Source organism: Aythya fuligula, chromosome 2 (genome assembly GCF_009819795.1).
Source record: "Aythya fuligula isolate bAytFul2 chromosome 2, bAytFul2.pri, whole genome shotgun sequence".
NCBI lineage: Eukaryota > Metazoa > Chordata > Aves > Anseriformes > Anatidae > Aythya > Aythya fuligula.
The window spans coordinates 159,120,533-159,134,838 of NC_045560.1; the positions used below are offsets into that span (position 1 = coordinate 159,120,533).

At 66.4% G+C, this 14,306-nt stretch overlaps 2 protein-coding genes across 5 annotated transcripts in view; both read right to left on the reverse strand.

Moving 5' to 3' along the window:
- Window positions 1–10,287, reverse strand: part of MROH1 (maestro heat like repeat family member 1) — a 42,257-nt gene extending 31,970 nt beyond the window's left edge. For 3 of the 4 annotated variants that reach the window (XM_032182455.1, XM_032182453.1, XM_032182454.1), the window contains exons 1-10: window positions 10,191–10,286; window positions 8,970–9,115; window positions 8,661–8,792; window positions 8,076–8,238; window positions 7,254–7,352; window positions 3,110–3,261; window positions 2,829–2,969; window positions 2,484–2,576; window positions 1,408–1,486; window positions 107–220 (exon numbers count right to left, since the gene is read on the reverse strand). In XM_032182455.1, coding sequence (XP_032038346.1) covers window positions 107–220; window positions 1,408–1,486; window positions 2,484–2,576; window positions 2,829–2,969; window positions 3,110–3,261; window positions 7,254–7,352; window positions 8,076–8,238; window positions 8,661–8,792; window positions 8,970–9,115; window positions 10,191–10,212 — 1,141 coding nt within the window. In that variant the 5' untranslated portion in view covers window positions 10,213–10,286. Of the gene's footprint in view, window positions 1–106; window positions 221–1,407; window positions 1,487–2,483; window positions 2,577–2,828; window positions 2,970–3,109; window positions 3,262–7,253; window positions 7,353–8,075; window positions 8,239–8,660; window positions 8,793–8,969; window positions 9,116–10,190 lie in introns of all 4 variants that reach the window. The other variant, XM_032182452.1, reaches the window with a different exon arrangement.
- A 1,222-nt stretch (window positions 10,288–11,509) lies between these two features.
- On the reverse strand, window positions 11,510–13,870 carry HGH1 (HGH1 homolog). The gene is made up of 6 exons (XM_032181191.1): window positions 13,368–13,870; window positions 13,187–13,287; window positions 12,293–12,391; window positions 12,117–12,208; window positions 11,891–12,013; window positions 11,510–11,769 (listed from the first exon to the last, which is right to left on the reverse strand). Exons 1-6 carry the CDS (start codon window positions 13,868–13,870, stop codon window positions 11,578–11,580), a joined length of 1,110 nt encoding a protein of 369 aa, XP_032037082.1. The 3' UTR covers window positions 11,510–11,577.
- Window positions 13,871–14,306: the final 436 nt, after the last annotated feature.

A 14,306-nucleotide genomic window follows, 5' to 3' on the forward strand; every position in this document is an offset into this window, starting at 1 on the left:
GGGCCAGGCTCATCTACCCCCTGCTTATCAGTTTGCAGCCAGGAAACAGGGCAGTGGGCAGGAGGAAGGGCCCGGCTCCGCACCCCTCTGCCCCCGCAGCACTCACGGGCGCTGTTGATGATCTGCCTCATGATGAGCAGCGTCCCCACGCGCGTCCTCTCGTTGCTGCTCTCCAGCTTCGGGAGGAGGAAGGCCAGCACGCGGTCAGGGAAGGAGCAGGCTGCAGGAGGACAGAGCGGCTGTCACAGGCGTGCTGCACCCCGGGGTGGCACAGCCGGGGGATTTGGGGTGCAGCACCACACCCCGAGGAGCGCCCTGCCCTGCACCCCGATGTGCCATGGGGGCTGCATGCCTGCTGCACCAAGCCCTGTGCTGTTCAGAAAGCACCAGTGCTGCTATCCCAGCTGGTTGGGGTCTTGGGGAAGTGGCTGTGCCACCCCATGGGCCCTATAAACAGCTCAGCCTGCTCTTCACCCCCAGACTTTATGCTCTCGGGTGCCTCCGGCACCGTGCCTGAGCTCTCCGGCACGCTGAAGGAGTTTAATTTATGCTTCCAACAAGTGCTGCCCCGCCTGTCAAAACATTTTGATCGTTAAAAATAAAACCAGCCTGCAGCTGCCGGAATTGGAGCAACGCTCGTGGGCTTTGGAGCGGTGTGGCTGGGGAAGGAAGGGTTCGGGGACAGGGCAAGCTGCGGATCTTAGCCATGAAGATCCTGCTACCCGGCTCCGTGCCCGAGCCCTGCAGGAGGACGTCACCCAGGTGGGACCCAGCAGCAACCTGCCACACTGCTGCACTTCTTCTGGTGGTCGCACGCCTGCCTGTGCCACCGTCACCCTGCCCGGGGACGTTTTGGCGAGCTGGGGGCAGCTCCAGCCACGGAGCTCCGTGCCCAGGAGGGAACAAGCTGCGTTGTGTTGTGTTGTGTGTGATGCTGCTGTCACCAAGAGCAGCACTGAGGAGGACAGAGAAGCACCAAACTGCCTCTATTGCCCCTCGGCTCCGACCCATGGGCATGGCACACTGCTGAAGGGGCCCTGACAGAGCTCGAGAGGTTCTAAAGGAAGGTTGGAAACTGAACCAGGCTCTTTGCAAAGGTCCCTGCAAGGGGCTGGGGCAGCAGCGAGCTCCAGAGGGAGCTGAGCTGGCCCCGTGTACCTCCTCAAAGAGCTCCAGCAAGCCGTGCGCTCTGGACACACGCAGCTTCTGTCCCCTGCAAGCCCGATGCCAGGGGCTGCAGTCAGGACAGGAACCACCACCCCTCTGCCTTCCATCTCCCTGCGTGGCCACGCAGCATCCAGCAACATCCCCAGGCCCTGCCGAGACCAGCGGGAACACAGCCCTCCGTGCACCACACCAAAACCCTTGGAGAGGAGCACGGAACGGGCACACCGCATCAGCCCTTACCGAGGACAGTGAAGCAGCGGAGAACCTCGGTGTGGTTTTTAACAGTCAGGGGCACGAACGGGTCAGCAGGAGCACAGATCTGTGGGAGAAAACAGCCGTGTCAGGGACATCATGGGGAGCGAGGGCAGGCTGCAGACCCGTGCTGGGTGCTGGGATGAGCAGAGGTGGCTGTGAGAACACCCCACGGCACGGGAGCGCAGTGCAGAGCTTTCCGCATGCTGAGCACCAGCTCGGGTGTGCTCAGAGTGGGCCAAGCCCCCCCAGAGGTGCTTGGGAACTCGATGTCCTCTGCTATTTAAAGGTGTCCCTCTGCCCAGCTGGCTGCCACCTCTGCAGCTTCTCCAGGAGGAGCCGACCTGCCTGGGGGCTATTAAAGTACCGCAGGCACCCGGTGCCACGAGGCCAGCACACGTCTGCTTGCTCCGGTCTGCCAAAAGGACGCTTCGGGCTGCAGCTGAGCCAGAGCTGCTTTGCTAAGGCCAGCCACGTCCAAAAACCCAGAGCCCCCCTGCAGCCACCGAGGAGCAGCTCCTGCAAACGGCACCGGTACCGCACGGGCACCACCCTGCATCACCTCCAACATGCACGTTGGAGGGACAGCCTCTGCCTGCTGGACACTTCCACGGTTCAAAGTCAGTTAAACATTAAAAACGAGCACTCAGCTTTGTTTCAAGCCCTGGAAGTGATCCTAAGAGCCTGGTGATAGGCTCGGCAGCCCGAGAGGAGGTCCCCGCGTGCTGCCCCACGGCCAGACAGCGCCCGGTTTGTTCACCCTGAGCGAGCTGTTTAAAAGGTCAGCCAGCCCCGAGAGATTTGTTTTCCCTATTCTGCGTGACCGCACAGCCAGAGGTGAACCTCAGAGGGAACCCGGCTGTCCATGTCACACCAGCACGGCCAGCACCCGAGCTCACGGGCTGCCAGCAACGCCGGCTGCTGCTCGGAGAGGCAGAGGCAGGAGGGAGCAGCACCAGGGCTGGTTGAGCTCCACACCTCGCACCCCATCACCGAGCACAGCACCAGCACAACCCCACTCCAGGGGCTTCCCGTCCCACCCCACAGCCCCAGGGAACCCCTACCTGGGGGTGCAGGGTGCCCAGCAGCGCGTCCAGCTGCACGTCCAGGCTGCGGCTGCCGATGTTGACGGAAGCTTCCAGGATCTGGCAGAGGCTCTGCACAGCGAGAGACCAGGCTGCACTCAGCGTTGGGGAAGGGGGAGGACAGCGGTGTGGGAGCACGGTGTGGGAGCCCCCCAGGAGCTGCCCCTGCCCTGGTGTTGTAGCAGGGGACCAGGGAGATGCTCACCAGCCCACCGAGAGCCGGCCACGCTGCCTGCCAGCACGGTGCACTGCCAGCACCCCCGAGCCACGAGAATAGGGTCAGGGACGGGGCCTCGGCAGCAGCACCGTGCCCCATCTCCTCACCTTGGATATGTAGAAGGCCTCCGCGTGCTTCTTGTAGAGGGCGAGGATGCCCGGGATGAGCTTCGGGAGCTGCTCCTCCAGCTTCTCGCTGGGCATCAGGTAGCTCATGGGTCCCATGGCCTCCACCACCGCCAGTCTCAGCTGCGGGGGGACACCAAGTATTAATTAGCATGGCCTGAATCCCGAATTTCCAGGCTGCCAAGGCACGGCCCCATTGCTCTGGGGGACAGCAGAGGAGCAAAGCAGGGTCCTGCTGTGCCCTCTCCACCCCACGGCCGTACCTTGGCCTCCCGGTGCTGCAGCCAGCTGTTGAAGAGCACCTCGTAGGCGCTGAAGATCTCGTTCGAGAAGGTGTCCTTCCTCACCGTGGGGTCCGGGGCCTTGTCCAAGTTCGCCAAGTACTCCTGGATGCTTTCACTGAAGTGCTGCAGGGCTACAAGGCAGCTCGTGTTTAGGTTTCCCACACACACAGGGTGATATTTGGCTTAGCCCCCGCAGGAGGCAGATGGCCGAGCAGCCTCTCAAGGGACAGCACCGGGACCCCGGACAGCCTGCGGGCTTTCCGAGAGGCATCCTGGCTACCAGGGAAGCTGGCTAAGAGCCACGGGCTGCTTTCTGCTCCCTGGCCAGGACTGATGCAGCTCCCTCCAACCATAGGAGCCTGGACATGCCGTGCGGGCTGCTCCTGCGTGCCAGTTACTGAGCAGCCCAGGGCAGGCCAACACGCCTTGCCCAACTCGTCCCTCCAGCCCCAGGAACACGTCAGCACAGGTTTTTTCTCCTTGCTGATCCAGCAGCAGTCACAGCGTGTCCGTGCAAAGCCTCCTGCCTCCAGCCAGGCTCTCCGTACAGAGCCCGCTGACTGAAGGGGACGCCTGCCTTCCACCTCCCCCCGGGGGAAGCTGTTGGAGTCCCCCCCAGCTTTACAGGGCTCCCCAGCACCCAGGGGATCCCCGGGAGCTGGAAACACCCCGAGTGAGTTTCACTCTGGGAATTATCCCGCAAAGCTGGGTGCTTTGGAGAAGGATCAGGCCCAGGCTGGAGGCACCTCGGGGGCTCCTCTGGCCCAACCCTGCCCAGCAGGGCCCCCACGGCCACGTCCCGGAGCTCCTCATCCCCTCTCCTGCTGGAGGACGGATCCTGCAGGGGGTCCCAAACTCTGCCCCACGGGACACCCACGGGACCGAGCCTCCCCCAGCCACGGCCTCACCTCCTGCATCTGCTGGCCCCGCACCAGCCGGGCGAGGAAGCAGCCTCGTGACTCGAGGCCTCGAGGTCTCCTGCGGCGAGATTGCGACAGGGCAGAGGGCTGAAGGGAGCAGGCAGGCGGCCACGAGCCCCAGCGGGACCGGGCCGAGGGGAGCAGGGCCCTAAAGCACAGGAACGGCCGCTCCCAGCCCGACCCGAGCCCCCACGGGTGCACAGGGGCCCGGTGCTCAGCCGAGCCTCGTGCCTGCGGGATGGCAGCGGCCACACCAGGACACAGAGGACAGCACAGCCCCCGGGGGGGGCAAATGACTCGTGGGCACATCACACCCATCACACGCTCGGCGTGCCCACGCCAGCGCTCCCCGAGGATCCCACAGGAGGAAGAGGAGATGAGCAGGCTCCCGAGAGCAGAGCCAGGCCCCTGCCCACACCACGACCGAGCTCCATGCTCACGGGGCAGGGGGGCACACGCAGCACCCCCCCGGCAGCCCCCAGCCCCCTCCTTGTCGATGTTTTTTCAGCCGGAGGCGCTGAGTCACGCCGTGACCTCGTATCGTGGCCACAACGCTTCCGCCCGCGGCCTTCCCACCCTCCCTGTGGCTCGGCCACCCGAGGAACAAACACTGCGGGCAGCAAACCGGCCTGCTGCGAGGGGCCGGCACCTCTCCGGCCTTAACGGGGGCCAGAAGCCCCCCGCAGCCTCCCCAAGGGCCAGGAGGATGAGGAGGGCCGGGGGACACCCCCGCGGTGCAGGGCCCGGCGGCAGCAGGGTCTGAGGCTGCTGCAGGACTCGGGGTTTGGGCTGCTCCTCGGGCAGAGGCCCCGAATTCGCACCCATCCTCACCTGGGAAGGGACCGGGAACATCCCTGGGTGGCCCCCAGCACACCCAGCACCTCTCTGGAGCAGGGAAAGGAATTTAGACCCCGTCTAGACCCCACTTACACTCGGTCTTATTGCATGTGTCAAAACATCCTCATTTTGGTTAATCTCTCCTAAAGCATCTGCAAGACATTTGCCAGGACAAAACCACGTGTTTCTACCCAAAACCATCACCTCCCCAGCCCCAGCTGATTCCTGCCACGTGGCACTGGGAGGATCACGTCCCTGCACCCACTTCTCCACCCCTGCTATCGGCCCAAATCAGGCTCCAGACCCATCCTTCCGCCTGTGCACCTCTGGCCCCATCCCTCTGTGGTGTTTTGGAGAATTTGGGTGTTTTGGGAGAGCAGCTGAGGGATTTTAGTGCTCCCCAGGGGCAGACAAAGCCAGCAGGCCAGGGGGGCAGTGGCAAGGCTGCTGTAGGAGGACCCCCACACGTCTCTGAGGTACCCCAAAAGGACGGGGACCCCAGCACCCCCCGGGCAGCCCGTCCTGGGACTCGGCCACACAAAAGGAATTCCTCCTGGGTCCGACCCAACCCTTCATTGGCACAACTCGAGGCCGTTGCCTCACGTCTTATCACTTATCACCCGTGATAAGAGCCCGGCACCCTCCTCGCTGCAGCCTCCTTTCGGGCAGCTGTGGGGAGCGATGAGACCAAAGAGCCGTACTGAGGGTGCACCCAACCCCTCAGCAGTATCACTCGTAAAGATATTGAACAAAACTGGCCCAACCCTCCCAGCAGCATCGCTGATATTGAACAAAACTGGCCCATTGCAGAGCCCTGGGGAACGCCACGGTGATGGGCTGCCGAGAGGACTGAGCTCCATCCACCCTTTGGTCGCCACCCAGCCAGGTAAACCAGCAAAGGGGACGTCTGTCCGAGCCATGAGCAGCCCTTTTCCCCAGGGAAAACTACCAAAAGCCTTGCTAAATCCAAGAACACAGCACACACCCCTGCCCGGAGCACCCCCAGCCTCGCTGGCTGCACACACGGCATGATATCCATGGGGCCGGGCTCCAGCTCCTGCACCCCAACCCTAAACCCCCTGAACCACTCAGGTACACCTGGAGCAGTCACAGAGATGGCCCGGCCTCAACTCAGGCTTCCTGAGCACGCAGGAACAGTTTGGGAGTCGCATTTTCTTGCCTGGATCTAAACAAAGCCGAAGGAGAGCTCTGAAGGTCGAAGTGCTGCGACCTTCGGGTAACCTATAACTCAGGTAACCGGCCCAGACAGAGCTCACCGTGCTCTGAGCACGGCCGTGTGTCCCTCCCCACAGCTCCCAGCACTGCCCAGGACGCTCCCAGCCCCGCATTTATCCCACAACACCCAGAAGCACATCGGCATTCCCGGGCTGGGACACGAGCTATCAGCGAGATAAGCGCCCGCGCTCCTGCGTCTCCCACAGCAGCCGTGGGAGCAGCACTCCTCCGGGCCGCCTTTCATTGCTGCCTGGCCATGGAAAGAAACCTGTGAGTCCCTGGGATCACCCCCCGTTGCTGTTATAAGGTTATAAGGTTGAGATTTCATTAATTTCATGCCCAGATTCCTGCAGCCAAGCTGCCGGGGGGGCCACGCACCGCCCTGCCCTGGGGACGGCTCAGGCACAAGCCACTCAACCAGGAGGCCCCAGCAGCTCCAGACAGAGATAGGCCAGCTCTGCAAGGACCAAGGGACAGCCAAAGGGGCTCTTTATCGGCCGTGGATGTCCTGGTGCCTCTGGGTCACGTCCTGCCACACGAGCAGCAGCATTCGACAAGCCCAGGGCTGGAGGAGGGCTCCAGGAGAGGAGCCCGCGACCTCCCCGCAGCCCACCAGAAAGCATCCCCGTCCTCAAGCTGCTTTGGAGAATCACAGGAGTGACCTGAGCAGGAGCTGGCCAGGCACATTGGGGCCTCCTCAGATGTCCTGCTGGGGCTAACACTCACTGCTGCAGGTGGCTCTAACACAGGAGCAGCCCGGTCTGTAACCAGGTCTCCAGCAGCACACCCCTCCTTCCTTCCCATCCCACGGGCTGCCCCGCTCTGCGCTGGGCTCTGGAGCACCCACGGGCTCTTTGCTAGAGGAGGCAGCAAAGGGCACCTCTGCTCACGGGGTGAAGTGGGAACCATGGGGAGCAGCAAGGAGTGCAGGAGAAGTTCTGCTGGGCACCAGTGACCTGGAGCTGACGGCTCCCATCACTGCCCAGAGCCCTGCTCCCCCCCTCCAGGAACAGCCCACCCTGCCCAGCTCCCCAGCCCCAGCCACAGCCCCTCCTTTTCCAGCCAAGGTAAAAAGTCTCCCCTGACACACCTGAAATCACCGCAGTCTCAAACACTTAGGGGAAGCTTACCGTAGCAGAAGACCGACTTCATGTGGTCCTGTTTTGCCATCCCCAGCATCGGCAGCATCGTCCCGAGGATGGAGTTGAGGAAGGGCACCATCCCGAACACTGCGGGAAGGAGGAAGGAGCCTTGCAGCAGCCACGGCACCTTGCAGGTAGCAGGACTGCAGGGCACGGCCAGCCCCTCGCCGCCAGCCACAGGTCCCCTCTGGGACGGGACTTCTGTGAGGAGCAGGGACGTAGCCCCAAGTCCCCCCCGCTTTCATGCAGCTGGAATTTTAAGGAGATTGGGCTGAGCTGCGAAACCAGGCTGTGCTGGGCTTCCACGTGCACTGTGCTCCTGCCAGGGCTGGGCTCCTCCGCTCTGGGCACTGCCAGGAGCGTGCCGGGCACCCCGCTGCCAGCTCGGCACTGGGGGTCCCACCAGGAAAAGCAGCCAAGGCAGAGCAGGGCTTCCCAGATCGCCCCCCACCAGCAGCTCCTTAAGGCACTGTGTGTCCTCTTCCACCCCACATCTTCAGAAGAGAAGAGGAATAAAGGACACAGCAAGCAACCCACATGCACCAACACCACTCCTTTCCACACCGATACTCACTGGTTTTTCATTGCATTTCATCACAAAGTCACTTTACAAAGCAGACAAAGTGATGCTGATGAACAAGTGAGAAGTTTGCCTCGCTTCCAGGCACGTTGGCTTGCTCAGCACCACATTTGGGACCCTGTTTGGGACCCATTTGGGACCCGGTGTGGGTTACAAAGCCCAAAGCCCCCAACGCCGCCCACTGCGCCTCCCGGCACCGACCCCCGGCTGCAGGCGGGCGCTCAGCTCACCGTTGGACACTGAGAGGTTGGCAAAGGTCTGCACGATGAAGTAGTGCGGCAGGATGCCCGGCTGGAACTTGGTGAGCACCTCCTCCATCACCTTGTTGATGAAGCGCTGCCCGACCGCGACCAGCACGCTGCTGGCCGCCTGCTGCCAGTCCCGGATCACCTCCTGCGGGCAGACACAGCATCAGGCACCACAGCATCCCCTAAACGGGGCTTCTGCCTCACTGAAACCAGGCTTCGTGCCCACCCCAAGCGCTGCGGGGAGCCCCAGGAGAGGTTCAGGGCTCAGATGTGCTCTTTCCCCACACCAACCTGCAGCCCCCGAGGCGCTGCCTCCTTTCTGCTCCAACCCCTGCCTGCCATCAGGGGATTCTCAGCACCCAACCTTTATCTGGCTGTCGTGTGCACAGCGCTAGGAACAAATCTGTCAGCCCAAGGAGAGGAATGTAGACCATCCCTATACCCTGCAGACCATCCCTACACCCTGCAGACCATCCCTACACCCTGTAGATCATTCCCTACTTGCCCTGGGGAGAAGGAGCCCGGCCAAGCACGCTGCCAGGAGGAGCCGCAGCCCTCGCGCCGTACCTTGGACTTGGTCATTTCATTAGACGCCAGGAAGATGACCACCTTGGCCGTGCTTTTGTCCAAGCTGGCGATGTTGTTCCTCACCACGGTCTCCATCGCCTTCAGGATGATGACGCGGTGCGGATAAGCCAGCTGCAGGGCACCAAGCGGCCGGTCAGCCCCGCACGGGCACCGCCTGCTTCTTCTTTTCCCACCCCGGCACCTCGCACCAGAGGCTGTGGCCACGCAGCCCACCACCACCCGAGCCCAGATCCCCCCAGGTATCCCCCCCTGCACGGGCAGAGCCAGCACCCCCAGCCCTGGACGCACCTTGTCGTGCTGCCGCAGGTACTCGTCGCAGGAGTGCAGGATCTCCTCCGGCTCCGACTCCCCCAGGTAGCACAAGGCGTTGTAGATCTGCTCCTGCACCAGCGGGTCCTTGTCTGTCGTGGCGTCCATCAGCGTCGTGGCGAGCCCTGAGCGAGACAGGCAAGCTGCAAAGTTTTGGCGTTCACCGAACGTCTCCTGGACATCGGGAGCTGCAAAAGAAGAGCTGCAGCCCTGGGTGTTTTCTTCCATCCTCCCGTTAGCCTCCCATTTAGCCTCCTACAGCTAAACTGAGCTTCACCAGACCTTTCGCTTCTCACCCCATGAGCAAAACCCTCCCTCGTGGGCTCTCCACCCGACACAACCCACCCGTAGCTGGCAGCTTCCCCACTCGACCTTCCCCTACACCCCGAGGGCTCCTGCACTCATCTCCCAGGCCAGGCACCAAACAAGAGCCAAGTTCACTCGGCAGCGAGGACCCTTGCTGGAGCGGGGAGGGGAAGGGATTGATCACCCCAGAGGTTTCAGGACACGGCTGCACGCTCCAGGTGCTGTGATCCACGAGCCTAATTGTTATTGTGGAGCAGGGCACTTCTCATTAGAGCCACTGGCAGAATAAGGCTAATTAGGAGAGGTGCACAGAGCCCGGGTCCCGCTGCCTGACGGCTCCCTCGTGCCTGGGGCAGACGGGGGAGCTCCCACGGGGCTGCCACCACGCGCGGCACCGGGAGGTCACCGCTGTCCCCAACACCTCGTGCTGTCACACAACCCCTGCGCTCACACCCAGCCGTGCCCTAATTCAGGGGGAAAGCACAAATCCCCCACATCGGGGGGCTGCCGAGGTTGCCCCCAGCCTCACGGGCACATCAGAGCCGACGTGACCCAGCAATACTGCTGTGGGTAATCCCATTCCCAGCCCTCCCCCGTGAGCTAATTAAGCCGGGAAGCTCGTTATTGCATCGATAAAAGCGGGATTCAGCTCGGAGCCGGCCGGGATTCATTTCGGGAGCCCCCGGGTTTTACACCGAAAACAGCTCCGGCTTCTGCCACTCCCAGCCCGCAGCAGTTCCTAGGGCAGGGGAGCGGCTCCGTCCCGGTACCCCCGGGGGGGGCAGCACCGGGTGCTGGGAGGGGTGGGGGGGACACCAGGAGGGGCTCAGCCCCCCGGGGATGCTCCCGGAGGGTCCGGGGCTGGGGGGGAGCAGCCCCCGGGGCCGTACTCACGCCTGATGCGGGACTCCATCATGCTGCGCGTCCTCAGCCCGGCCGGTGGCGGCGGGGGGCGGCTCCCGGTGGGCTCCGTGCCCGCGGCCCCTGCGGCTCCCGGCAGCCGCCGGCCCCGGCCCGGGGGGAGCGGGGGGCCCCCGGCCCGGCCTCTGCTTCCCAAACGCGGGCGGGCGGCGCGGCCCCCACGGCCATGGATGGGCCCCCAGGGAGGCCGGGGCTCGGCTCCTCCGCGCCCTGCCAACGGGAGAGGGGCGGGCGTCACGAGGGCGGGGCGGGGATCGCGACATGGGGATGGGTATCGCGACACGGGGACGCCGAGGTACCGGGATGGGCACCGCGGTAGGGGGTCGGGTATCGCGGCACGGGGAGGGGCGTGGGGATGAGCACCCCGCGACACCGGGATGGGTATCGCGACATGGGGACGGGCACCGGGATGGGCATGGCGACACGGGGACCCCGCGATACCGGGGTGGGCATCGCGGCAGTGGGTCGGGTATCGCGACGGGCACCGGGACACCGGGTCGGGCACCGCGACACCGGGACAGGAATCGCGACACAACGTCGGGCACCCCACGATACCGGGACGGGCATCGCGACAGTGGGTTGGGTATCGCGACACCGCACCGGGCACCCCGCGAGCCCCCGGGACTCCCCTCCCCGCACCCAGCCACGGCACCGGGCCCCGCTGTGAGGTCCCGGAGGCTCGAGGGGCACCGGGGCAGGACCGGGACCGGGACTGGGACCGGGCCCCCCCTCACCGCCCACCCCCACCGGGTACCGGGCGCTGCCCCCCCGACCCCCACCCGCCGGGGGAGACCCCCCCGAGGCTGCCCGGTCCCGGTCCCGGTTCCCCCCCCGGTCCCGGTTCCCCCCCCCTCCCGGTTCCCCCCCCCCCTCACCGCCGCACCGGGCCCGGGTCGGGACCTGCCCGGGCCGCTCGGCCACCGGCGCCGCTTCCGGGTGCTTGGCCCCGCCCCCTCCTTTTGAGGCCCCGCCCCCTCCCGCCCCGCACGTGACGGCCGCGGTCGCGTGGGAGCGGGGCGGGGCCGCGCACCTATCGGGGAGGGCGAAGCGCCCGGCCCCGCCCCCGAGGCGGTCACGTGGGAGGGAGGCGGGGACACGTGCGGGCGGGGCACGTGGCGCGGGGACGGAGGGGACGAGGATCGGGCCCGGTACCGAGAGAACGGGGGGGGGGCACGGCGGGATGGGGCCAGACACCGATTTATTGACCTTTTTGTTATACAGGGGGGCTGTGCCCAGCCCACAGCGCCCCAACGGCCCCTCCCCAGCACCATGGGGCTGGGGGCTGCGCTCCTGGGGTGCCCCGGGGGGCTGCAGTCCTGGGGGGTCCTGTCCGCACGGGGGGCTGAGCACAGCGGCCCCGTCACCGCCACGGCTCCCGGTGCTGTTCCTGTGCCTCGTCCTGTTCCTGCTCCTTGCGCCGCTCCTCCCGCTCCCGCTGCCACCGCTCCTCCTCCTCCCGGTCCAGGCGCTGCAGCCGCTGCTCCACCTCCTCGGGGACGCTCACCTCCAGCAGGTTCTCCATCCCCGGGCCGGGCTCGTCCCCGATCAGCACCTTTTCCAAAAAAGTCACGGTGGTGCCGCAGCCTGCAGGACCCCCACTGCCCTCCCCACGGCACCCCAGGACCGCCCGGCACCCCCCCACACCCAGGGGTGCTGCAGGTCCCCATCCCCACCTGAATGAGCTTCTCGCAGGCGGCCAGCACCTCGGGCTCCTGCTCCCAGCGGTGCAGCTCCCGCAGCACCAGGTAGGTGCCCTTCTCCCTGACGGTGTGCCGGCCCGCCTTCGTGGCTGTGAGCTGCCGAGGGAACGAGGCCGAGGTGTGGGCAGGGAGCAGGCAGCGTGCAGGAGCTCGATGCCTCCACTCCACCGTCCTCAGCCCCACCGCGACGGGCACCCACCAGCATGATGGCTTCCAGCAGCATCTTGCGGATGTCGGGCTCTTCCTCCCGCTGCTTGTCCGGCGGCAGGTACTGCAGGTCCACGGGCAGCCCTGGGGGAGAAGCGGCCTCAGGGGGGTGCGGGGCCGGCAGCCCCCCCGCCCCCAAGCCCACCTCCCGCTCCGAGCCCCGCTCACTTTCCATCTCATCCTCGGGGAACTCCTCGGGGCCGGCGAGAGGCAGGAGCAGGAAGGGCAGGATGTCCACCTCGTCGCCCAGCAGCCACTCGTGGTGCTCTAGGAACAGGCAGGGGTTACGGGGCCAGCAGCCAGCGCAGGGAACCCAGCCCGGCCCCAGCAGCTCAGCCCCCAGCGGGACGGGGGTAGAATCAGAGGGGAAAAGAACTCGGGGGCCAAGACACAGCTCAACAGGGAAAGGAAAGTACGAAAACGAAGCAGTGAAGGCACCCCGCAGCTCACTGACGCCCACCTGTCCCCAGGGGACAGCTCCCAGCCCATGGGGCTGCCCAAAGCCCAACTCAGCACTGCCAGGGCTGGGACCCCCCAGCTCCTCTGGGCAGCCTGGGCCAGGGCTTCACTGCCCTACGTGGAAGATTTCCTCCTGATGTCTACTCTAACCGCAACTCTTTTAGTTTAAAGTCACCCACCCTGGCCTGTCACAGAGTGGCTTGGGTTAGAAGGGACCCTAAAGACCATTTGATTCCACCCCCGTTGTGGGCAGGGTGCCACCCCCTAGTCCACCCACAGCCCCACAAAGGGTGCCCCCGGCTCTCCTGCAGCCCCCTTGGGCACAGGCAGCCCATCGGGAGGCCCCTGGGAGCCTTCTCCAGCCCATGCCCAGCACCCCCAGCCCTCAGCCGGCCCCACGGCGGAGCTGCTCCAGCCCTGAGCCCCCCGTGTCCCCCTCCAGACCCCAATGCGGGCTCCGTGTGCTGAAGCTGTGCTTTGTGGCTGCTCCTGAGGCCACCTCACTCCCTGCCACCCCCAGCAGCCGGGAGCTGCAGGCAGTGGCGGCACCAGACCGGTGGCAGCACCGTGCCCGTGGCAGCACCGTGCCCGTGGCACCCTCACCGTGCTCGAAGCAGCAGTTGCGGAGCGCGCCCACGATGCCGCGCCGGTGTCCGACCGAGTCCCGGTACTGCGTGAAGGGCAGCAGCCGCTGCACCGAGCACCTGCGGGGACACAGGGTCAGTGCCCAGGCCCCACCGGGCCCCACCGGCCCTCACCGGGCCCCCGCTATCCCCCGCCGCACCGGGAGCGGTCCAGGAGCGCCGCACGCCCCTCGGGCACCTGGCTGAGGTTGCAGAGCAGCGGCCCCAGCTCCGGGGGCGGCCGGGGCTCGCCCAGCGCCCCGAGCAGCGGCTCCAGCCCTCGGCCGCTCTCCTCCAGGCCTCGCAGCACCCGGCGAGCCCCGAGGGGGTCCCGGCACAGGTTGGCGAGCGCCCCGCAGGCCGAGCCGGCCGGCAGCAGCCCCAGCAGCGCCGGCAGCGCCGCCAGCAGCGGGCCCCGGGCCTGGGGCTCGGCCGCCACGTTGAGGAGGCAGCGCCCCGCCGCCGGGCACGGCCGGGGCCCCGCCGCCAGCTCCAGCAGCGCCGTCAGCACCGCGGGGTGAGCCGCCAGCAGCCGCCGGCCCTCGGCGGAGCCCGACAGCGACAGCGCCGCCTCCGCAGCCCCCGCCCGCGCCGCCGCCGCCCCCGGGCCCGGGCCCGCCTCAGGGCCCAGCAGCGCCGCCAGCTCCGCCAGCGCCTCCGCCATCCCCGCGCAAAATGGCGGCCGGGCGGAGCGGGGAGACGGGCGGGCCGCGCGGCCAATGAGGGAGCGGGGAGCGGGAGCGGCGCGGAGGGAGAGCCAATGGGAGGCGGGGGAGGCAGGGAGGGGGCGGGGAGGGAGGAGAGAGGGCTGCTGGGAGATGTAGTTCGGGGCGCTGTGAGGGGACCGGGGGGGGGCAGGGGATCGGGTCCCGGTGTGTCGGGATCCCGGCGGCCCCCGGCCGCGATCGTGGCCCCCGCAGGCCGGGAGACCCCACGGGGCCCGCCCCTGGCTGCTCCTGCGGGCACAAGGCCATAGCAGCTCCCCCGGCCGGCAGCACCCCAGGGTGCCCCAGCTGCCCCCAGCACCCCCCTTCCCACACCGTGCCCCGGGGGCTGCTCCCACCGCCCCCCAAATTCCTTCTGGTCCCAGTTCTCCCAGT